The sequence below is a fragment of the Heptranchias perlo genome, chromosome 6, assembly GCF_035084215.1.
Source record: "Heptranchias perlo isolate sHepPer1 chromosome 6, sHepPer1.hap1, whole genome shotgun sequence".
NCBI lineage: Eukaryota > Metazoa > Chordata > Chondrichthyes > Hexanchiformes > Hexanchidae > Heptranchias > Heptranchias perlo.
In genome coordinates, this window is record NC_090330.1 from 112295046 (window position 1) to 112320797 (window position 25752).

Here is a 25752-nt window from a genome sequence, read left to right on the forward strand (position 1 = left end):
CTGCCACAGGCTGCTGGCTGCAACACGCCTGGTTGGAGGGAGACTGTTTCCCCCAGTGTGGGAAACTCACTGCCTACTGCACATATGTGATGCATGCCCTGTGGCTGCAGCACAGGTGGTGGCAGGTTGAGTGAGGCTGGCCGTGAGGGAGATGCACGAGAGGGTGAGTATGGGATGGAGCAATGAGATTGTATGAGGATTGGGTTGCGTGTTAGTGGCAGGGTGAGTACTGGCGAGGTGAGTAGGTGGAGGTAAGATGAGGATGGGGTGTGAGTGGGTATGAAGGGTGATGTGACAGAATAGTGTTGGCGGTGCCGAAGGAGATGTGGGGTGGGGGCAGTGTTGTGGCAGACGGAGTGTAGGGGAAAGACTTCGTGTTCTCACTGCGGCTGACCTACTTAGGTCATTGCAGCGCCGCCTGCACTGTATGCAGGTGGGCGATATGTTGGTGGCGCAGGTGACCCCCTCTGCCACCTCGAGCCAGGCCTTCTTGGTGGCAGAGGCAGACCGCTTCCTCCCGCCCGCCGGGGGGAAGATCTGTGTCCTCCCCCTCCTCCTCACCCCATCTGATGATACCTGGGGTGAGGCATCATTAAACTGGGAGCAGCCTTGCCCCTGGGCTGCTCCATGCTGCAATTTGTCCCATTGGTTGCAGCATCTGTCAGTGGAGGACTGCCCCTTTAACTAGAGAGCCTCCAGCTGACAGATCGTACTGCGCATGCGCAGCCCGACCGATGCGCAGGCCAGCGCCGTGGACCCCGGAGGAGCAGGTAATTGATTCCTATTAGTGGGTTGCCTGCTACGATCGCGCGGGCAACCCACTAATTTCGCCGAGCGTGTTGGCCACGCTCCCGGAGGACCACCCGCTGGGAACCCGCAGGCCTGCTAAATTCGGGCCCATTGCATTTAGTTCCCTCATCCAAATCATTGATATATATTGTGAATAGCTGGGGCCCAAGCACTGATCCCTGCGGTACCCCACTAGTCACTGCCTGCCACCCTGAAAAAGACCCATTTATTCCTACTCTCTGTTACCTGTCTTTTAACCAATTTTCAATCCATGAAAGTATATTACCCCCAATCCCATATGCTTTAATTTTGCACATTAACCTCTTGTGTGGGACCTTATCAAAAGCCTTCTGAAAATCCAAATACACCACATCCACTGGCTCTCCCTTATCTATTCTACCAGTTACATCCTCAAAAAATTCCAATACGTTTGTCAAACATGATTTCCCTTTCAGAGCTGGTTGGGGATTTTAGGAGTAGGGGGCACAGTCTAAAGATTAGAGCCAGACCTTTCAGGAGCAAGATTATAAAACATTTCTACACACAAAGGGTTGTAGAAGTTTGGAACTCTCTTCTGCAAACGGCAATTGATAATATCTCAATTGCTAAATTTAAATCTGAGATAGATAGCTTTTTGGCAACCAAAGGTATTAAGGGATATGGGCCAAAGGCAGGTATATGGAGTTAGATCACAGATCAGCCATGATCTTATCAAATGGCGGAGCAGGCACGAGGGGCTGAATGGCCTACTCCTGTTCCTATGTTCCTTTGTTCCTATGTTAAATCCATGTTGACTTTGTCTAATCCCGTTGATATTTTCTAAGTGCCCTGTTATCACATCCTCTATAATAGATTCTAGCATTTTCCCTTCTACAGATGTTAGGCTAACCAGTCTGTAGTTCCCTGTTTTCTCTCTCCCTCCTTTTTCAAATAGTGGGGTTATATTCGCCACCCTCCAATCTGCAGGAACTGTTCCATAATCTATTGAATTTTGGAAGATGACAACCAATGCATCCATTATTTCCATGGCTACCACTTTTAGTGCTCTGGGATGCAGATTATCAGGCCCTGGGGATTTATCGGCTTTCAGTCCCATTAATTTCTCCAGCACTATTTTTTTACTAATACTAATTTCCTTTAATTCCTCCTTCTCTCTAGACCCTTGGTTCCCTAGCATTTCTGGGAAGTTATTTGTGTCCTCTTCCGTGAAGACAGAACCAAAGAATTTGTTTAATTGCTCTGCCATTTCCTTGTTCCCCATTATAAATTCTCCAGTTTCTGACTATAAGGGACCCACATTTGTCTTCATTAATCTTTTTCTTTTTACATACTTGTAGAAGCTTTTATGTTTCTTGCAAGTTTACTCTCATACTCTATTTTTCCCCTCTTAATCAATCTCTTGGTCCCTTTTTGCTGAATTCTAAACTGCTCCCAATCCTCAGGCTTGCTACTTTTTTCTGGCAACTTTATATGACTCCTCTTTAGATTTAATACTATCCTTAATTTCTTTTGTTAGCCATGGTTGGGCCGTATTTCCTTTTGTGTTTATGCGCCAGAAAGGAATGTATAACTGTTGCAATTCATGCATTTGTTCCTTAAATGTTAGCCATTGCCTGTCCACCGTCATGCCTTTTAATGAAGCTCCCCAATCTATCATAGCCAACTCACTCCTCATACTTTCGTAGTTTCCTTTGTTTAGATTTAGGACCCTAGATTCGGATTGAACTACTTCACTTTCCATCTTAATGAAGAATTCTATCATGTTATGGTCACTCTTCCCTAAAGGACCCCACACAATAAGATTATTAATTAACCCCTTCTCATTGCACAATACCCAATCTAGGATAGCCTGTTCCCTAGTTGGCTCCTCAACGTACTGGTCTAAAAAACCATCTCGTACACACTCCAGGAATTCATCCTCCACAGTATTATTGCTAATTTGGTTTGGCCAGTCTATATGTAGATTAAAGTCACCATGATTATTGTAGTACCCTTGTTACATGCATCTCTAATTTCCTGTTTGATGCCGTCCCCTACATTACCACTACTGTTTGGAGGCCTATAGACAACTCTCACCAGTTTTCTGCCCCTTGGTGCTTCTTAACTCCATCCAGACTGATTCTACATCTTGATTTTCTGAGCCAATATCCTTTCTCACTATTGCTCTGATTTCATCCTTTACTAACAACGCCACCCTACCTCTTTTTCCTTTTTGCCTGTCCTTCCTAAATATCGAATACCCTTGGATATTCAGCTCCCAGCCTTGGTCACCCCTGCAGCCATGTCTCCGTAATCGCAATTATATTGTATCCATTTACATCTATTTGCGCTGTTAATTCATCTACGTTATTAAGAATGCTTTGTGCATTCAGATACAGTGCCTTTAGATTTGTCTTTTTAACATCTTAACATTTTTTTGTACTATGGCCCTATTTGTCTTATTACCATTTTTTCTTACTCAGACCCTATTTGTTAGTGCACTCCTTTGTTTGTGTCAGGAAGGGACAGAGCGTACAATCTGGTTATCCCTACCCTAATCACTTTCCTGCACTGCTTCCTTGTCTTTTCTCTATAGCATTCTAGATTTCTCTCTGGCGGGACCCACCCCTCCCACCCCCCTTATTTAGTTTAAAGCCCTATCTACCTCCCTAGTTATTAGATTCGCTAGAACTCTGGTCCCAGCATGGTTCAGGTGTAGTCCGTCCCAATGGAACAGCTCTCTCCCCAGTAATGATGCCAGTGCCCCACGAATCGAAACCCACTTCTCCCACACCAATCTTTGAGTCACCCATTCATCTCCCTGATCCTATTGACCCTGTGCCAATTTGCTCATGGCTCAGGTGGTAATCCAGAGATTATTACCTTTGTCATTCTGCTTTTTAATCACTCTTTGCGTCCTCTTCACACCTTACTTTCCCACCTAGCTTTGTAATGTAAAAAAACTTGGATACATCACACTCGGTCGCCTCATCTAGTGATAGACTTCAAGAGGATATAGACAGGCTGGTGGAATGGGTGGACATGTGGCAGGTGAAATTTAACGCAGAGAAGTGTGAAGTGATACATTTTGGTAGGAAGAACGAGGAGAGGCAATATAAACTAAAGGTACAATTCTAAAGGGGGTGCAGGAACAGAGAGACCTGGGGGATATATGTGCACAAATCGGTGAAGGTGGCAGGGCAGGTTGAGGAAGTGGTTAAAAAAGCACATGGGATCCTGTGCTTTATAAATAGAAGCATAGAGTACAAAAGCAAGGAAGTAATGATGAACCTTTATAAAACACTGGTTCGGCCACAACTGGAGTATTATGTCCAATTCTGGGCACCGCACTTTAGGAAGGATGTGAAGGCTTTAGAGAGGGTACAGAAAAGATTTACTAGAATGGTTCCAGGGATGAGGGACTTCAATTACGTGGGTAGACTGGAGAAGCTGGGATTGTTTTCCTTAGAGCAGAGAAGGTTGAGAGAAGATTTAATAGAGGTGATCAAAATCATGAGGGGTCTAGACAGAGTAGAGAGAATCTGTTCCCATTGGCAGAAGGGTCGAGAACCAGAGGACACAGATTTAATTTAATTGGCAAAAGAACCAAAGATGACATTAGGAAAAACTTTTTTATGCAGTGAGTCGTTAGGATCTGGAATGTACTGCCTGAAGGGGTGGTGGAGGCAGATTTAATTGTGGCTTTCAAAAGGGAATTGGATAAATACTTGAAGGAAAAAAATTGCAGGGCTACGGGGAAAGGGCGGGGAGTGGGACTAGCTGGATTGCTCTTGCAGAGAGCCGGCACAGGCTCAACAGGCCGAATGACCCCTTTCTGTGCTGTAACCATTCAATGTCCCTATGATTCTAAGTCATTGATATATATTGTAAACAGCTGAGGCCCCTGCACTGATCCTTGCGGCACCCCACTAGTTACAACCTGCCAACCCAAAATGACCCCTTTACTCGTGTACTCTGTTTTCTGTCCGTTAACCAATCCTCAATCCATGCTAATATATTACCCCCAATCCCATGAGCCCTAATCTTGTGTAACAATCTCTTGTGTGGCACCTTATCGAATGCCTTTTGAAAATCCAAATATACTACATCCACTGGTTCCTTCTTATCTATCTTGCTTGTTAGACCCTCAAAAAAACTGTAATAGATTTATCAAACACAATTTCCCTTTCATAAAACAGTGTTGACTCTGTCTAATCATATCATGATTTTCTAAATTCCCCTTTACTACGTCCTTAATAATAGATTCTAGCATTTTCCCTACTACTAATGTCAGGCTAACTGGCCTGTAGTTCCCTGTTTTCTCTCTCCCTCCTTTCTTGAATAGCGGGGTTACATTTGCTACCTTTCAATCAACGAGGACCATTCTAGAATCTAGAGAATTCTGGAAGATCAAAACCAATGCATCCACTATCTCTGCAGCCACCTCTTTTAAAACCCTAGGATGTAGGCCATCAGGTCCAGGGGATTTGTCGGCTTTTAGACCCATTAATTTCTCCACTACGTTTTATTTACTAATCTTAATGACTTTAAGTTCCTCACTCTCATTAGACCCTTGGTTCCCCAATATTTCCAGTATATTTTTTGTGTCTTCTCCTCTGAAGACAGTTACAAAATATTCGGTTAACATCTCTGCCATTTCTTTATTCGTCATTATAATTTCTCCTGTCTCTGCCTCTAAGAGACCCACGTTTATTTTGGCTAATCTCTTCCTTTTTACATACTTGTAGAAGCTCTCGCAATCTATTTTTATATTTCTTGCTAGTTTACTCTCGTATTCGATTTTATTCTTTTTATATCAATTTCTTGAAGGGGTGTAACATTTGCAATCCTCCAGTCCAACCCATATCTCAGGAGGATTGGAAGATTGTGGTCAGAGCCTCCGCAATTTCCACCCTTACTTCCCTCAGTAACCTTGGATGCATCCCATCTGGACCGGGTGACTTTTCTACTTTGAGTACTGACAATCTTATAAGTACCTCCTTTTTATCTATTTCTATCCTATCCAGTATCGCTACTACCTCTCCCTTTACTGCTACAATGGTAGCATCCTCTTCTCTAGTAAAGACGGATGCAAAGTATTCATTTAGTACTTCAGCCATGCCCAGCATGGGTTTGTGAAAGGTAGGTCGTGCCTGACAAATCTGATTGAATTTTTTGAAGAGGTGACTAAAGTAGTGGACAGGGAAATGTCAATGGATGTTATTTATATGGACTTCCAGAAGGCATTTGATAAGGTCCCACATAAGAGACTGTTAGCTAAGATAGAAGCCCATGGAATCAAGGGAAAGTACGGACTTGGTTAGGAAATTGGCTGAGCGAAAGGCAACAGAGAGTAGGGATAATGGGTAGGTATTCACATTGGCAGGATGTGACTAGTGGAGTCCCGCAGGGATCTGTCTTGGGGCCTCAATTATTCACAATATTTATTAACGACTTAGATGAAGGCATAGAAAGTCTCATATCTAAGTTTGCCGATGACACAAAGATTGGTGGCACTGTAAGCAGTGTAGAGGAAAACATAAAATTACAAATGGATATTGATAGATTAGGTGAATGGGCAAAACTGTGGCAAATGGAATTCAATGTAGACAAATGTGAGGTCATCCATTTTTGATCAAAAAAGGATAGAACAGGGTACTTTCTAAATGGTAAAAAGTTAAAAACAATGGATGTCCAAAGGGACTTAGGGGTGCAGGTACATAGATCATTGAAGTGTCATGAACAGGTACAGAAAATAAACAATAAGGCTAATGGAATGCTGGCCTTTATATCTAGAGGACTGGAGTACAAGGGGGCAGAAGTTATGCTGCAGCTATACAAAACCCTGGTTAGACCGCACCTGGAGTACTGTGAACAGTTCTGGGCACCGCACCTTCGGAAGGACATATTGGCCTTGGAGGTTTACTAGAATGATACCCGGACTTCAAGGGTTAAGTTACGAGGAGAGATTACACAAATTGGGGTTGTATTCTCTGGAGTTTCGAAGGTTAAGGGGTGATCTGATCGAAGTTTATAAGATATTAAGGGGAACGGATAGGGTGGCTAGAGAGAAACTATTTCCACTGGTTGGGGATTCTAGGAGTAGGGGGCACAGTCTAAAAATTAGAGCCAGACCTTTCAGGAGTGAGATTAGAAAACATTTCTACACACAAAGGGTTGTAGAAGTTTGGAACTCTCTTCCTCAAACAGCAATTGATACTAGCTCAATTGCTAAATTTAAATCTGAGATAGATAGCTTTTTAGCAACCAAAGGTATTAAGGGATATGGGCCAAAGGCAGGTATATGGAGCTAGATCACAGATCAGCCATGATCTTATCAAATGGCGGAGCAGGCATGAGGGGCTGAATGGCCTACTCCTGTTCCTATGTTCCTATGTTCCCTCTGCCTCCATAAGAAAATCCTCTTTTTTTGTCACTAATCAGTTCCACCCTTCCTTTGACTACCCTTTTACTATTTATATGTTTGTAAAAGACTTATAGGTTTCCTTTTATGTTAGCTGGTAATCTATTCTCATACGCTTTCTTTGCCCCTCTTATTCTGTTTTTTAGATCTCCTCTGTACTTTCTGTATTCAGCCTGGTTCTCTACTGTATTATGACCTTACATTCGTCATAAGCCTCCTTTTTCTGTTTCATTTTAATCTCTATATCTTTAGTCATCCAGGGAGCTTTAGCTTTGGATGCCCTTCCTTTCCTCCTGGTAGGAACGTCTCTGCTCTGTACCTGAACCAATTCCTCCTTGAAGGCCTCCCATTATTCAATTATTGTTTTGCCTACCAATTTCTGATTTCCAATCCATCTGGGCAAGATCCCTTTTTAACTCATTGAAATTAGCCCTCCTCCAGTTAAGTATTTTCACATTTGATTGTTCCTTGTCCTTTTCCATAATCATTCTAAACCTAATGACATCATGATCACTATTCCCCAAATGCTCCCCCACTGAAACATGCTCCACTTGCCCCACTTCATTCTCCAGAACTAGATCCAGCAGTGCTTCTTTCCTCCTTCGGCTGGAAACGCAATGATCCAGAAAGCTCTCTTGTATACATTTCAGGAATTCCTCCCCCTCTTTGCCCTTTACACTGTTACTGCCCCAATCTATATTGGGATAATTGAAGTCCCCCATTATCACTACTCTTTAGGAACATAGGAACAGGAGTAGGCCGTTCAGCCCCTCGTGCCTGCTCCACCATTTGATAAGATCATGGCTGATTTGTGATCTAACTCCATATACCTGCTTTGGCCCATATCCCTTAATACCTTTGGTTGCCACAAAGCTATCTATCTCAGATTTAAATTTAGCAATTGAGCTAGTATCAATTGCAGTTTGCGGAAGAGAGTTCCAAACTTCTACCACCCTTTGTGTGTAGAAATGTTTTCTAATCTCACTCCTGAAAGGTCTGGTTCTAATTTTTAGACTGTACCCCTACTCCTAGAATCCCCAACCAGCAGAAATAGTTTCTCTCTATCCACCCTATCTGATCCCCTTAACCTTCTAAACTCTAGAGAATACAACCCAAATTTGTGTAATCTCTCCTCGTAACTTAACCCTTGAAGTCCGGGTATTATTCTAGTAAACCTACGCTGCACTCCCTCCAAGGCCAAGATGTCCTTCCGAAGGTGCGGTGCCCAGAACTGCTCACAGTACTCCAGGTGCGGTCTAACTCGACTTTTATATAGCTGCAACATAACTTCTGCCGCCTTGTACTCTTGACCTCTAGATATAAAGGCCAGCACTCCATCAGCCTTATTGATTATTTTCCGCACCTGTTCATGACACTTCAATGATCTATGTACCTGAACCCCTAAGTCCCTTTGGACATCCACTGTTTTTAACTTTTTACCATTTAGAAAGTACTCTGTTCTATCCTTTTTTGATCCAAAGTGGATAACCTCACGTTGGCTTACATTGAATTCCATTTGCCACAGTTTTGCCCATTCACCTAATCTATCAATATCCCTTTGTAATTTTATGTTTTCCTCTACATTACTTACAATGCCACCAATCTTTGTGTCATCAGCAAACTTAGATATAAGACTTTCTATGCCTTCATCTAAGTCATTAATAAATATTGTGAATAATTGAGGCCCCAAGACAGATCCCTGCGGGACTCCACTAGTCACATCCTGCCAATGTGAGTACCTACCCATTATCCCTACTCTCCGTCACCTTTCGCTCAGCCAACTTCCTAACCAAGTCCGTACTTTTCCTTCGATTCCATGGCTTCTATCTTAGCTAACAGTCTCTTATGTGGGACTTTATCAAATGCCTTCAGGAAGTCCATATAAATAACATCCATTGACATTCCCCTGTCCACTACTTTAGTCACCTCTTCAAAAAATTCAATCAGGTTTGTCAGGCACGACCTACCTTTCACAAATCCATGCTGGCTCTCTCTGATTAACTGAAAATTCTCGAGGTGTTCAGTCACCCTATCCTTAATTATAGACTCCAGCATTTTTCCCACAACAGATGTTAGGCTAACTGGTCTATAATTCCCTGGTTTCCCTCTCTTTCCTTTCTTAAAAAGTGCAGTGACACGTGCAATTTTCCAATCTAGAGGGACAGTTCCTGAATCTAGAGAAGTTTGAAAGATTATAGTTAGGGCATCTGCAATATGCTCACCTATTTCCTTTAAAATCCTGGGATGGAAACCATCTGGTCCTGGGGATTTGTCACTCTTCAGTGCTATTATTTTCTTCATTACTGTTGTTATACTTATGTTAATTTTATTGAGTCCCTGTCCCCGATTCAATATTAAATTTCTTGAGATTTCCGGCATGCTATCCTCTTTTTCTACTGTAAATACTGACGCAAAGTAATTGTTCAACATGTCCGCCATTTCCCCATTGTCAATGACAGTATCCCCACTTTCAGCTTTTAAGGGGCCAACACTGCTCTTTTTCCTAATATAACTATAAAAGTTCTTCGTATTAGTTTTGATATCCCTTGCAAGTTTCTTTTCATACTCTCTTTTTTGTAGCTCTTACTATCTGTTTTGTGACCCTTTGTTGATCTTTGTATCTTTCCCATTCGCCAGGATCTGTGCCATTTTTTGCCTTTTTGTGTGCCCTTTCCTTAGGTCTTGTACTGTCCCTTACCTCTTTAGTTGTCCATGGCTGTTTTTTTTGGCAAGTTGAGTTCTTGCCCCTCAGGGGTATAAACCAGTTCTGTATCTCGTTAAATGTTTCTTTAAACATTTCCTACTGATCATCAGTCGTTTTACCCATTAACAGATTTGCCCAGTTTACTGTGGACAGTCTCTGTCTCATCCCATTGAAGTTGGCCTTACCCAAGTCTTAGCAGCTAATTCACTTTTTTCTCTTTCAAACACTACCTTGAACTCGATCATGTTATGATCGCTATTGGATAGATGTTCATGCACAGTTAAGCTGTTAACTAAATCTGGTTCATTGCTCATTACTAAATCTGGTATGGCTTGCCCCCTTGTTGCCTCTAGGACATACTGCTGTAGAAACTATCCTGGACACACCCAAGAAATTCACTACCTTTCTGACAGTTGCTAGTCTGCTTTTCCCAATCTATGTGAAGGTTAAAGTCCCCCATTAAGACCACTATGCCTTTGTTACATGCTTTTCTAATCTCTGCATTTATACAATCTAGCACTTCAAAGCTGCTGCCAGGGTTCCTATACACAAGTCCCACTATAGTCTTAGATCCTTCCCCATTTCTCAGTTCAACCCATTAGGTCTCTGTTGGCTGCTTACCTCTCGTTAGATCCTCCTTTATCATTGAAGTGATTTCATCTCTAATCACTAAGGCTACTCCTCCTCCTCTTCCATTTTCCCTATCTCTCCTGTAGACCTTATAACCCGGTATATTTAGTTCCCAATCCTGACCATCCTGCAGCCATGTCTCAGTAATAGCTATCATGTCATACCTTCCAATTTGAATTTGAACCTGTAGTTCATTTAATTTATTCCTTATACTCCATGCATTTGTATATAGAACGCTTAGTTGGGCCACACACCCTATCCTGACCTTCAGCTTTGATGCTGGTTTAATCGCTTTACGCCTTCTAGTTTTCACTTTATCTGTAGTGCCTAAAGTACACTTTCTTTCTGCTGCTCTATGCTTTTCCCTTTCACTTGTTCTTGAACAACTGTTTGTACTATTTGTATTGTAAATTTACCCTGGGTCTTCCCCTCTCTTGCTGCTCTCAACTTTGCTCCCTTCTGACTCCCCGCTCAGGTTCCCATCCCCCTGCCACTCTACTTTAAACCTTCCCCAACAGCACCAGCAAACACCCCCGGCGAGGACATTGGTCCCGGTCCTGCTCGGGTGTAACCCGTCACGCTTGTACAGGTCCCACCTTCCCCAGAACTGGTCCCAATGTCCCAGGAATCTAAATCCCTCCCTCCTACATCATCTCTGCAGCCACGCATGCATCCAGTCTATTCTCCTGTTCCTATACTCACTAGCATGTGGCACTGGTAGTAATCCTGAGATCACTACCTTTGAGGTCCTGCTTTTTAATTTATCTCCTAACTCCTTAAATTCACCTTGCAGGACCTCATCCCTTTTTTTACCTATGTCGTTGGTACCGATATGGACCATGACGACTGGCTGTTCACCCTCCCCCTCCAGAATGTCCTGCAGCCGCTCCGTGACATCCTTGACCCTAGCACCAGGGAGGGAACATACCATCCTGGAGTCACGTTTGCAGCCGCAGAAACGCCTATCTGTTCTCCTTACAATTGAATCCCCTATCACTATAGCCCTGCCACTCTTCTTCCTCCCCTCATGTGCAGCAGAGCCACCCCTGGTGCCCCAAGAGCTTGGCTCTTGCTGCTTTCCCCTGAAATTATAGCTATTACTGAAACATGGCTAAGGGAGGGGCAGGACTGGCAGCTCAATGTTCCAGGATACAGATGCTATAGGAAAGATAGAGCAGGAGGTAAGAGAGGAGGGGGAGTTGCGTTCTTGATTAGGGAGAACATCACGGCAGTAGTGAGAGGGGATATATCCGAGGGTTCGCCCACTGAGTCTATATGGGTAGAACTGAAAAATAAGAAGGGAGAGATCACTTTGATAGGATTGTACTACAGACCCCCAAATAGTCAACGGGAAATTGAGGAGCAAATATGTAAGGAGATTACAGACAGCTGCAAGAAAAATAGGGTGGTAATAGTAGGGGACTTTAACTTTCCCAACATTGACTGGGACAGCCATAGCATTAGGGGCTTGGATGGAGAGAAATTTGTTGAGTGTATTCAGGAGGAATTTCTCATTCAGTATGTGGATGGCCCGACTAGAGAGGGGGCAAAACTTGACCTCCTCTTGGGAAATAAGGAAGGGCAGGTGACAGAAGTGTTAGTGAGGGATCACTTTGGGACCAGTGATCATAATTCCATTAGTTTTAAGATAGCTATGGAGAATGATAGGTCTGGCCCAAAAGTTAAAATTCTAAATTGGGGAAAGGCCAATTTTGATGGTATTAGACAGGAACTTTCAGAAGTTGATTGGGAGAGTCTGTTGGCAGGCAAAGGGACGTCTGGTAAGTGGGAGGCTTTCAAAAGTGTGTTAACCAGGGTTCAGGGTAAGCACATTGCTTATAAAGTGAAGGGCAAGGCTGGTAGAAGTAGGGAACCTTGGATGACTCGGGAGATTGAGGCCCTAGTCAAAAATAAGAAGGAGGCATATGACATGCATAGGCAGCTGGGATCAAGTGGATCCCTTGAAGAGTATAGAGATTGCCGGAGTAGAGTTAAGAGAGAAATCAGGAGGGCAAAAAGGGGACATGAGATTGCTTTGGCAGATAAGGCAAAGGAGAATCCAAAGAGCTTCAACAAATACATGAAGGGCAAAAGAGTAACTAGGGAGAGAGTAGGGCCTCTTAAGGATCAACAAGGTCATCTATGTGCGGAACCACAAGAGATGGGTGAGATCCTAAATGAATATTTCACATCGGTATTTACGGTTGAGAAAGGCATGGATGTTAGGGAACTTGGGGAAAATAATAGTGATGTCTTGAGGAGTGTACATATTACAGAGAGGGAGGTGCTGGAAGTCTTAACGCGCATCAAGGTAGATAAATCTCTGGGACCTGATGAAATGTATCCCAGGACGTTATGGGAGGTTAGGGAGGAAATTGCGGGTCCCCTAGCAGAGATATTTGAATCATCGACAGCTACAGGTGAGGTGCCTGAAGATTGGAGGGTAGCAAATGTTGTGCCTTTGTTTAAGAAGGGCGGCAGGGAAAAGCCTGGGAACTACAGACCGGTGAGCCTGACATCTGTAGCGGGTAAGTTGTGAGAGGGTATTCTGAGAGACAGGATCTACAGGCATTTGGAGAGGCAAGGACTGATTAGGAACAGTCAGCATGGTTTTGTGAGAGGAAAATCATGTCTCACGAATTTGATTGAGTTTTTTGAAGGGGTAACCAAGAAGATAGATGAGGGCTGTGCAGTAGACGTGGTCTACATGGACTTTAGCAAAGCCTTTGACAAGGTACCGCATGGTAGGTTGTTACATAAGGTTAAATCTCATGGGATCCAAGGTGAGGTAGCCAATTGGATACAAAATTGGATTGACGACAGAAGACAGAGGGTGGTTGTCGAGGGTTGTGTTTCAAACTGGAGTCCTGTGACCAGCGGTGTGCCTCAGGGATCGGTGCTGGTTCTGCTGTTATTTGTTATTTATATTAATGATTTGGATGAGAATTTAGGAGGCATGTTTAGTAAGTTTGCAGATGACACCAAGATTGGTGGCATTGTGGACAGTGAAGAAGGTTATCTAGGATTGCAACGGGATCTTGATAAATTGGGCCAGTGGGCCGATGAATGGCAGATGGAGTTTAATTTAGATAAATGTGAGGTGATGCATTTTGGTAGATCGAATCGGGCCAGGACCTACTCCGTTAATGGTAGGGCGTTGGGGAGAGTTATAGAACAAAGAGATCTAGGAGTACAGGTTCATAGCTCCTTGAAAGTGGAGTCACAGGTGGATAGGGTGGTGAAGAAGGCATTCAGCATGCTTGGTTTCATTGGTCAGAACATTGAATACAGGAGTTGGGATGTCTTGTTGAAGTTGTACAAGACATTAGTAAGGCCACACTTGGAATACTGTGTACAGTTTTGGTCACCCTATTATAGAAAGGATATTATTAAACTAGAAAGAGTGCAGAAAAGATTTACTAGGATGCTACCGGGACTTGATGGTTTGACTTATAGGGAGAGGTTGGATAGACTGAGACTTTTTTCCCTGGAGAGTAGGAGGTTTAGAGGTGATCTTATAGACGTCTATAAAATAAGGAGGGGCATAGATAAGGTCAATAGTCAAAATCTTTTCCCAAAGGTAGGGGAGTCTATAATGCGGGGGCATAGATTTAAGGTGAGAGGGGAGAGATACAAAAGGGTCCAGAGGGGCAATTTTTTCACTCAAAGGGTGGTGAGTGTCTGGAACGAGCTGCCAGAGGCAGTAGTGGAGGCGGGTACAATTTTGTCTTTTAAAAAGCATTTGGACAGTTACATGGGTAAAATGGGTATAGAGGGATATGGGCCAAGTGCAGGCAATTGGGACTAGCTTAGTGGTATAAACTGGGCGACATGGACATGTTGGGCCAAAGGGCCTGTTTCCATGTTGTAAACTTCTATGATTCTAAGCCATCCCCCCCAGCAGTATCCAAAGCGGTATATCTGTTTGAGAGGGAGATGGCCCCAGGGGACTCCTGCTCTACTTGCCTAGTCCTTTTACTCTGCCTGGCGGTCACCCATTTCCTTTCTGCCTGTGTAATCTTTACCTGCCTTGTGACCACCTCACTGAATGTGCTATCCACGATAGTGTCAGCATCACGGATGCTCCACAGTGAATCCACCCGCAGCTCCAGCTCCAAAATACGGTTAGCCAGTCGCTGCAGCTGGACACACTTCCTGCACACATGGTCACCAGGGACACTGGTAGTTTCCATGACTTCCCACATACTACAGGAGGAGCATATCACGGGTGTGAGCTCTGCTGCCATGATTTCCTTAGATTTACACTGCGTTCACCTCTCAGACTCCTCCCGCTCTCGGACTCTCCTTTTATACTGTGCTCATCTCTCGTACTCTCCTGCCTCACCTGTGACGTCGCACAGTAATTTTCTCTTGTTGCAGGTCTGCTGCTGCTTTTATCCCCACTCTGTCTTCTGCTGCTCAGGTCCACTGCCGCTCTGCGGAAAAAGTTAGGAAAAGCAAAGCAAAGCAGCACCTCCTTCCCCCACTTCACCGAACTCCCACACTCACCAAATTCTCAGCTGTACTCTGTGCTCCGTTGTACTCAGTTCTCGCATACATAATGATAGTTCTTCCTGTCATTACAATGCAGCATATACGGCAGTGCCACAGGGGATCTATACCACTCTTATCGTTACAAAGCAGCACATCCTCGAGTGCTACAGGAGATCTATTAGTTTCTTAGTTTTAAAAAAAAATTCCAGCAACCTTTCCCAAGTGTTTGGACTGTACTCAGCTGATTGATGACCATGTAATGGTAAACTATTTAAAAACCTGCCATGACATTTTGCGTTCAGTGAACTACTTTCTGAGTGAGGATGGGAAATGAAAACCTCAATGATGGCAGAGTCCAGCACGTGAGTGCAAAAGACAAGGCTGAAGCGTTTGCAACCATCTTCAGCCAGAAGTGCCAAGTGGATGATCCATCTCAGCCTCCTCCCGATATCCCCACCATCACAGAAGTCAGTCTTCAGCCAATTTGATTCACTCCACGTGATATCAAGAAACGGCTGAGTGCACTGGATACAACAAAGGCAACGGGCCCCAACACCATCTCAACTGCAGTGCTGAAGACTTGTGCTCCAGAACTAGCTGCGCCTCTAGCCAAACTGTTCTAGTACAGCTACAACACTGGCAGCTACCCGACAATGTGGAAAATTGCCCAGGTATGTCCTGTCCACAAAAAGCAGGACAAATCCAATCCGGCCAATTACCGCCCCATCAATCAATCATCAGCAAAGTGATGGAAGGTGTTGTTCACAGTGCTATCAAGCGGCACTTACTCACCAATAACCTGCTCATTGATGCTCAATTTGGGTTCTGCCAGGACCACTCGGCTACAGACCTCATTACAGCCTTGGTGCAAACATGGGCAAAAGAGCTGAATTCCAGAGGTGAGGTGAGAGTGACTGCCCTTGACATCAAGGCAGCATTTGACCGAGTGTGGCACCAAGGAACCCTAGTAAAGTTGAAGTCAATGGGAATCAGGGGGAAAACTCTCCAGTGGCTGGAGTCATACCTAGCACAAAGGAAAATGGTAGTGGTTGTTGGAGACCAATCATCTCAGCCCCCAGACATTGCTGCAGGAGTTCTCAGGGCAGTGTCCTAGGCCCAACCATCTTCAGCTGCTTCATCAATGACCTTCCCTCCATCAAAAGTTCATAAATGGGGATGTTCGCTGATGATTGCACAGTGTTCAGTTCCATTCGCAACCCCTCAGATAATGAAGCAGTCCGTGCCCGCATGCAGCAAGACCTGGACAACATCCAGGCTTGGGCTCATAAGTGGCAAGTAACATTCGCGCCAGACAAGTGCCAGGCAATGACCATCTCCAACAAGAGAGAATCTCACCACCTCCCCTTGACATTCAACGGCATTACCATCGCCGAATCCCCCACCATCAACATCCTGGGGGTCACGATGGACCAGAAACATAACTGGACCAGCCACATAAATACTGTGGCTACAAAAGCAGGTCAGAGGCTGGGTATTCGGTGGCGAGTGACTCACCACCTGACTCCTCAAAGCCTTTCCACTATCTACAAGGCACAAGTCAGGAGTGTGATGGAATACTCTCCACTTGCTTGGATGAGTGCAGCTCCAACAACACTCAAGAAGCTTGACACCATCCAGGACAAAGCAGCCCACTTGACTGGTACCCCATCCATCACCCTAAACATTCACTCCCTTCACCACTGGCGCACTGTGGCTGCAGTGTGTACCATCCACAGGATGCACTGCAGCAACTCGCCAAGGCTTCTTCGACAGCACCTCCCAAACCCGCAACCTCTACCACCTAGAAGGACAAGAGCAGCAGGCACATGGGAACAACACCACCTGCATGTTCCCCTCCAAGTCACACACCGTCCCGACTTGGAAATATATCGACGTTCCTTCATCGTCGCTGGGTCAAAATCCTGGAACTCCCTTCCTAACAGCACTGTGAGAGAACCTTCACCACATGGACTGCAGCGGTTCAAGAAGGCGGCTCACCACCACCTTCTCAAGGGCAATTAGGGATGGGCAATAAATGCTGGCCTTGCCAGCGACACCCACATCCCATGAACAAATAAAAAAATTTCAATATTGCCTGAAATTAATTTGCAAAATGTTTGAAGATGATTTCCAAGTGTCACCTAGAGCATATAGACTGGTCTTGGGCTTTCGCCATTGTTGCTTCACCCCTCTGCTGTTTTGTGTCTCTCATCCTGTACTTGTATATCTCATAAAGGTTGGGTAGTTACAAACGTGTGATATTTCTGGTCTTCACAGCTTGCACTGGACACTCGTCACTGGACATGGATAAATCACTTTGTGATATGGGGTTCGCTGCTGTTTTACATCATCTTCTCGCTGCTCTGGGGAGGTATTATCTGGTAAGTGTATGTAAAATACATGTTCATTGTAAAACAAAACACTTAAGTTGATGATTCCCCTTAATATAACTGAGGTTTTCAAAAGGACAGAGAAACGGTCAGGTTTAAACACAAAAATATTTGTTTGGTAAGGCTTATTATCTGCACAAATATATATTGGAAGAATTGAATTGATGTCGCTGGACAGCATTTGATGAGCATATAGTACAGGTCATTGGGTCAATGTGATAAAAGTACCACATTCTTTTCAATGTGTAATTGAGTTGTGTATACTTTCGAGCAGTCAGTAATGGAATGTTATCGCACCTAGAATAGAATCATAGAAATTTACGGCACAGAAGGAGGCCATTCAGTCCATCATGTCTGTGCCAGCCAAAAAAGAGCTATCCAGCCTAATCCCACTTTCCAGCTCTTGGTCCGTAGCCTTGTAGATTATGGCACTTAAAGTGCATATCTAACTATAATTTATTTAAACACAGCTGCTTTATCACTGAGTGACATAGTGAAATAAAACCTTAACTTCCTTAAAATGTCTCTTGTTGGGTAAAGGAAAAATGAACCAAACAAAGAAGACATCAATTGTGTAGAAATAAATATCGGAAATGAAATTGGAGCAGGTGACGAGGGCCATGAATACTATTTATAGTAAATCGACCCATTGTGTGGCCATTCCATCAGACTTTTTTTTTATTCGTTCACGGGATGTGGGCGTCGCTGGCGAGGCCACCATCAGTTGGAAGGTGGCCATTGGGGCAGCATCTTTCGCTTCCTCTTTACAGGGAGGGGGGACAGTACCCGCCTGGCCTAGCAACCAGCAGCTTCTTTGGTGGGACGGATCCCCAGATGCACCCCCAAACTAAGGGGGACCCACTACTCATGACTCCTTTCTCGACCCCACAAAATTTCGAAGGTCAGTGATGAAGGGTGCAGGCAGGTGCATCCTGCCATTTTCTGGGCCAATATTTTTTTCATTCACATTAATAGGACAAGTATGAAAAGCAGGAAGAACTGTGTGGAGCAGAAAATTGGCAGCTATGGGAAAATTCAATGACCCTCCACCCCTGGCACACAGCCTAACACAACGGGAGCGTAGATCATAGAATTAAGCACATGGGTCACCATGTCCATTTGGCAGTATTCCCAATTTTAATCATTGGAAATTTAGGAATGCCACAAATCGGATGCATGACTTTTGATCCAGTTCTCCAATCTGTATTTTTGTCGATCCAGTCTATTAGAGTCTGTGTTTAATGAGTCCTGTCACTATGCACTGAGAGAGTAACAAATGTAAAAATTGGTTCATGCACAAATATTAATTTCTACTTTTGCAGCCACAGCTAAGTAGGTTTAAAGTTCCTCTCTGCATAATTTAGTGAAAAATTGGAGCATCATTTTAGAACTTACATTTACTTTTTCATTAAAATTTAGCAAGACCAGAACTTTCAAACCAATGCAGCAAATGCCTTTCTCACTGAAGAAATGGGCCAAATAAAATCTGCATGAAGCACCTCAGCAAAATATTTGCATTGTGGTGGAGAGGGGAGGAAAGAGCTCTCAGTTCGTGGGAAGCAGATCAGGTCAACTGACACTGGGCTTTAGCAGTGAGGATGACATCATTCTAAAACTGGACACAAGGTGCACTAAATCATTCTAAAACCGGACGCAGTGTCCACGACATCATTCTAAATCTGGAGAGGATGTGTATGACATTATTCTAAAATTGGACAGAGTATCTACGACATCATTCTAAAACTGGACAAATTGTGCACATCATCATTCGAAAACTGGATACAATGGGCTCGATTTTCGGACATCCGAGGCAGTGCGTTCATGGCGGGGTGGGCTCCGAAAATTTGGGGATTCCTGGGGCGGGTCCGGAGCCCGGCTCCAACCCGCCCACTTCCGGTTTCCCCAGTGATGCGCGCGCAGCCCCCGCATGCGGAATTCCCACCAGCAATTAAAGCCGGCGGGATCCCACTTAGTGCAATTATTTTGATACTTCAGGTCATTAGCAGACCTGATTTGTAGGATATTTTAGGGGGGGTGGGATTTTCATCTAAACTGAGTGTTTCCCATAATGGGAGAAATACTCCCAATTGAAATGGATGTGTTGCAGCCACCAGCCTGTGGCAGCTGCAAAGGTCCATTTGACAGGGTGGAGAGGGAGACCCTCACTCATTGCAGGAGGCCACTCTGTCACTTTGGACAAAGTTTGGCCTGCACCACCCTCCTCCTAACACGAAAATTCACCAACTTGCAACCTCAACCCCGGTGTGCAGACACATATACCTACCTTTCAGACCCCCTCAAACATATATCTTCTGGATGGGGGACGCCATAGCTGCAGTCATGACCTCCTCGGAGGACGAACAGCATCGCCGGCCACGCCGTCCACCTCTGACACATGGAGCTCCACAACACAGTGCTGTGACACATCCACCTGCAAAGCAGGAGGGAGGGCAACCGCAAAGTGAGATGCGTTGCAGAAGGCACTACCCTCGCCACAGGGGCTACAGACCGAGGTTCAGCTTCCTGGACCTCTCTGAGCAGCAGTGCACACGGAGGCTCAGAGTCACTTGACATGAAGTCGTGGACATCTGCAGCCTCCTTCGTGCCGAGCTGCTCCCGGCTGGCCCGAGCACCATCTTCTTACCTGTCGCTATCAAAGTCACCACTGCCCTCAACAACTTCTCCTCCGCATCCTTCCAGTGTGCCACCAGGGACATCGCCGACGTCTCTCACTCGTCTGCACAAAAGAGCCCTGCAAATACACCTACACCCACTCTGCAGTGACACAATGGGTGGCATCAGTACGGGTACGGTAGCATAGTGGTTATTTTACTGGACTAATAATCCGGAGTCATGAATTCAAATTCTGCCACGGCAGCTGGGGAATTTAAATTCAATTAATTAAATAAAATCTGGAAATAAAATACTAGTATCAGTAATGGTGGCCATGACACTACCGGATTATTGTAAAAACCCATCTGGTTCACTAATGCTGTTTAGGGAAGGAAACCTGCCGTCCTTACCCAGTCTGGCCTATACGTGACTCCAGACCCACAACAATGTGGTTGATTATTAACTGCCCTCTGAAATGGCCTAGCAAGCCACTCAGTTGTAAAATTTCGCTTAAAAAAAGTCACAATAAGAATAAAACTGGACGGACCTCTAGGCACCGGACACAACAAAGGCAAACCAAGCTGAGGACACCATCCAACGTGTTGTGTGGCACTACCACAGTGCTAAAGGGATAGATTCAGAACAGATCTAGCAGCTCAAAACTGGGCATCCATGAGGCACTGTGGGCCATCAGCAGCAGCAGAATTGTATTCCAGCACAATCTGTAACCTCATGGCCTGGTATATTCCTCACTCTACCATTACCAACAAGCCAGGGGATCAACCCTGGTTCAATGAGGAGTGTAGAAGAGCATGCCAGGAGCAGCACCAGGCGTATCTAAAAATGAGGTGACAACCTGGTGAAGCTACAACTCAGGACTACATGCATGCTAAACAGTGGAAGCAACATGCTATAGACAGAGCTGAGCGATTCCACAACCAACGGATCAGATCAAAGCTCTGCAGTCCTGCCACATCCAGTCGTGAATGGTGGTGGACAATTAAACAACTAACGGGAGGTGGAGGCTCTGCAAACATCCCCATCCTCAATGATGGCAGAGTCCAGCACGTGAGTGCAAAAGACAAGGCTGAAGCGTTTGCAACCATTTTCAGCTAGAAGTGCCGAGTGGATGATCCATCTCAGCCTCCTCCCGATATCCCCACCATCACAGCAGACAGTCTTCAATTCACTCCACATGATATCAAGAAACAGCTGAGTGCACTGGATACAGCAAAGGCTATGGGGCCCCGACAACATCCCGGCTGTAGTGCTGAAGACTTGTGCTCCAGAACTAGCTGCGCCTCCAGTCAAGCTGTTCCAGTACAGCTACAACACTGGCATCTACCCGACAATGTGGAAAATTGCCCAGGTATGTCCTGTCCACAAAAAGCAGGACAAATATAATCTGGCCAATTACCGCCCCATCAGTCTACTCTCAATCATCAGCAAAGTGATGGAAGGTGTCGTTGACAGTGCTATCAAGCGGCACTTACTCTCCAATAACCTGCTCACCGATGCTCAGTTTGGGTTCCACCAGGACCACTCGGCTCCAGACCTCATTACAGCCTTGGTCCAAACATGGACAAAAGAGCTGAATTCCAGAGGTGATGTGAGAGTGACTGCCCTTGACATCAAGGCAGCATTTGACCGAGTGCGGCACCAAGGAACCCTAGTAAAATTGAAGTCAATGGGAATCAGGGGGAAAACTCTCCAGTGGCTGGAGTCATACCTAGCAGAAAGGAAGATGGTAGTGGTTGTTGGAGGCCAATCATCTCAGCCCCCGGACATTGCTGCAGGAGTTCCTCAGGGCAGTGTCCTAGGCCGAACCATCTTCAGCTGCTTCATCAATGACCTTCCCTACAACCTAAGGACAGAAATGGGGATGTTCGCTGATGATTGCACAGTGTTCAGTTCCATTCACAACCCCTCACATAATGAAGCAGTCCGAGCCCGCTGCAGCGAGACTTGAACAACATCCAGGCTTGGGCTCATAAGTGGCAAGTAACATTCGCCCCAGACAACTGCCAGTCAATGACCTTCTCCAACAAGAGAGAGTCTAACCACCTCCCCTTGACATTCAACGGCATTAACATCGCCGAATCCCCCACCATCAACATCCTGGGGTCACCATTGACCAGAAACTTAACTGGACCAGCCATATAAATACTGTGGCTACAAGAACAGGTCAGAGGCTGGGTATTTTGCGGCGAGTGACTCACCTCCTGACTCCCCAAAGCCTTTCCACCATCTACAAGGCATAAGTCAGGATTGTGATGGAATACTCTCCACTTGCTTGGATGAGTGCAGCTCCAACAACACTCAAGAAGCTGGACATCATCCAGGACAAAGCAGCTCATTTGATTGGCACCCCAGCCACCACCCTAAACATTCACTCCCTTCACCACCGGCGCACAGTGGCTGCAGTGTGTACCATCTACAGGATGCACTGCAGCAACTTCCCAAGGCTTCTTCGACAGCACCTCCCAAACCCGCGACCTCTACCACCTAGAAGGACAAGGGCAACAGGCACATGGGAACAACACCACCTGCACGTTCCCCTCCAAGTCACACACCATCCCGACTTGGAAATATATCACCGTTCCTTCATCGTATCTGGGTCAAAATCCTGGAACTCCCTTCCTAACAGCACTGTGGGAGAACCTTCACCACACGGACTGCAGCGGTTCAAGAAGGCGGCTCACCACCACCTTCTCAAGGGCAATTAGGGATGGGCAATAAATGCCGGCCTTGCCAGCGACGCCCACATCCTATGAACGAATATTTTAAAAAATCAGTTGTGGGTCTTCATGGTGATCCTCAGGAAAGGGCATTATTGCACGAACCAGACAAGATTTGCAAAGAACTGGCAGTAGTGGCGATAACAATTTTTAATGATTTTTTGCAAAACAAACAAAAGTAAATCAAAAACATGACATTTTATCTTACACCCTTGTGCATCCCCTTTGTGCTCATAAAACCTTCGCCTTACGTTTACAGAAACCCCTACGTGGTGCTACCTCTGTGGCTTCAGCAGAGGTAGTGGCAGGTTGCTCTTGTCCATGCCCTGACCGATGAGATGCTTTGCGCGGACGCACTCTGGGTTTCAGTGCCCGTGAGGGCCCCTCCAAAGGCTGCTCCACCTGCACCTGTGCAGGGGCAGACTCAGCCACCTGGAGTGGGGGCAGCATTGCGGCTACTGGTTGAGATGGGGGGCAACGGGTGAGACGTGGGAGCGCTTTGAGTGGCGTCCCCACTTCCATGTCCCCTTTCACCATCATCACTCTCCTGGCCCAGGCCCACATCACTCCTTCCACCCTGCTGGACACAGTTTGGAGGACTTGTGTGAAGCCTTGGAAGGCCAGTTGTAAGGTATCTGGCGGAGGGAGGACACCTCCTCCCATCCGATGGAAAAATAAATTCGCTCCTCCTCCTCATCCCTTCGAGCAGCACCTGGAGTGAGGAGTCAGAGAAATTTGGAGCAGCCTTGCCTCTGGCCTGCTCCATGATCCAAAATTGGTTCTTTGCTGCAGGAGGAGCATTGGAGGACTGCCCCTTTAAATAGAGCTCCTCCTGCTGACAGCCTGTGATGCAGGTGCACAGTGCGCCCGCTGCGCAGGTCTGGAACGGGAAACCCGGAAGCCATGGTAAGTGCCTTCAATTAAGCTGCAATCACGTGCGGAGCAGTCCAAATTCACTGGGCGCGTTACCCATGCGCCCAGTCGACCCCCCTGCTGCCAACCTGCCTCCCTCCTAATATCGAGCCCAATGTCCACGACATCATTCTAAAACTGGACACAATGTCCACGACATCATTCTAAAACTAGACACAGTGTCCATGACATCATTCTAAAACTGGACACAATGTCCACGACATCATTCTAAAACTGGACACAGTGTCCATGACATCATTCTAAAACTGGACACAGTGTCCATGACATCATTCTAAAACTGGACACAGTGTTCCATGACATCATTCTAAAACTGGACACAGTGTCCATGACATCATTCTAAAACTGGACACAGTGTCCATGACATCATTCTAAAACTAGACACAGTGTCCACGACATCATTCTAAAACTGGACACAGTGTCCACGACATCATTCTAAAACTGGACACAGTGTCCACGACATCATTCTAAAACTGGACACAGTGTCCACGACATCATTCTAAAACTGGACACAATGTCCACGACATCATTCTAAAACTGGACACAGTGTCCATGACATCATTCTAAAACTGGACACAATGTCCATGACATCATTCTAAAACTAGACACAGTGTCCACGACATCATTCTAAAACTGGACACAGTGTCCACGACATCATTCTAAAACTGGACACAGTGTTCCATGACATCATTCTAAAACTGGACGCAGTGTCCATGACATCATTCTAAAACTGGACACAGTGTTCCATGACATCATTCTAAAACTGGACGCAGTGTCCATGACATCATTCTAAAACTGGACACAATGTGGACGACATCATTCTAAAACTGGACACAATGTGCCACACCGGTAAGGAACGAACGTCACATTGATATGGCGCCTTTTAGGAGCCAAAGTGCTTTACCGCTAATGAAGTAGTTTTTGAAGTGTAGTCACTGTTGTAATGTAGGAAACAGGGCAGCATATTTTCGCGCAGCTAGGTACCACAAACAGCAATGAGATAATGACCACATTATCTTATTTTTGTGATGTTTATTGAGGGATAAGCATTGGCCAGGACACTGGGGAGAACATTCCTGCTCCTCTTCAATATTGTGTCATGAGATATTTATGTCCACCTGAGAGGGCATCATTATAAAACTTGGCCCAGAATTATCTCTTCCTGCCAGAAGCACCTGGTGCCTCAATTTTCCATCCATTAATTTAAAATAAGTTGATCTGTGTAAATACTTAAGCTAAAGGAAAATTGAAGGTCTTGTGCACCCTTTTAAATTAGGATATGAACAGCAATTATGCACACACTGCAGTGTACAAGGCTGGCAAACCTGTGAATATGATGCAGCAAATGAAACATTAGTTCTTTATCTTATAGACAGGCGTGAGCTGCAAGTATGCCCTGGTGTATTTATTCACATCCTATTATCTCTAAAAGCAGGTTTTTCTGCCCCTTCTCTTCCTTGATGATGTTTGTTTTCTTCTCAGGCCTTTTCTGAATTACCAGAGAATGTACTATGTCTTCATGCAGATGCTCTCAACGGGTCCTGCCTGGTTAGGGATTATCCTGCTAATAACAGTCAGCCTCCTGCCAGATGTAGTTAAAAAAGTGATCTGCAAGCAGCTTTGGCCAACAGCAGCGGAAAAAATTCAGGTAACGTTCAGTGCGCGGAGTCAGAAATTAACAGTGAATAACAGCAGCAATTGCTGTCTGAGTGCAATGTGTCACAACTGGCAATGAACATATTGATGCTTTTCATTCAGGTAAAAGACGAAAATAGATCGTGGGTGAAATGTTGCTCCGCGTTTGACTAAATTCACAGCTGTTTGGTACCTAACAGGTTAATTAAGCGATAAGTCTAAAGAACATGGATACATATTGAGTAGTATGTTACTTTTAATTACGCAGCAATCACAGAGAGCAAATATCCATTCACTCTATGCTGAACTGTCCTCAGGGCCTGGGGAGTAATCTGGGCAGGTATGGGGTGGGACACAGTAACATCGGGTCTCCGCCCCAAAGAGCAGGCCAAGAGTTTCTTCTGAGGGCAGGGTAGGAGCAGGCAA

The 25752-nt window shown here is 45.2% G+C and overlaps 1 protein-coding gene across 12 annotated transcripts in view; it reads left to right on the top strand.

Moving 5' to 3' along the window:
* atp11a (ATPase phospholipid transporting 11A) overlaps nt 1-25752 on the top strand; it is a 292743-nt gene that overhangs the window by 228603 nt on the left and 38388 nt on the right. For all 12 annotated transcript variants that reach the window (XM_067986665.1, XM_067986669.1, XM_067986666.1 and 9 more), the window contains 2 exons: nt 17298-17401; nt 25174-25339. In XM_067986665.1, the coding sequence (XP_067842766.1) occupies nt 17298-17401; nt 25174-25339 (270 nt within the window). The remainder of the gene's footprint in view (nt 1-17297; nt 17402-25173; nt 25340-25752) is intronic.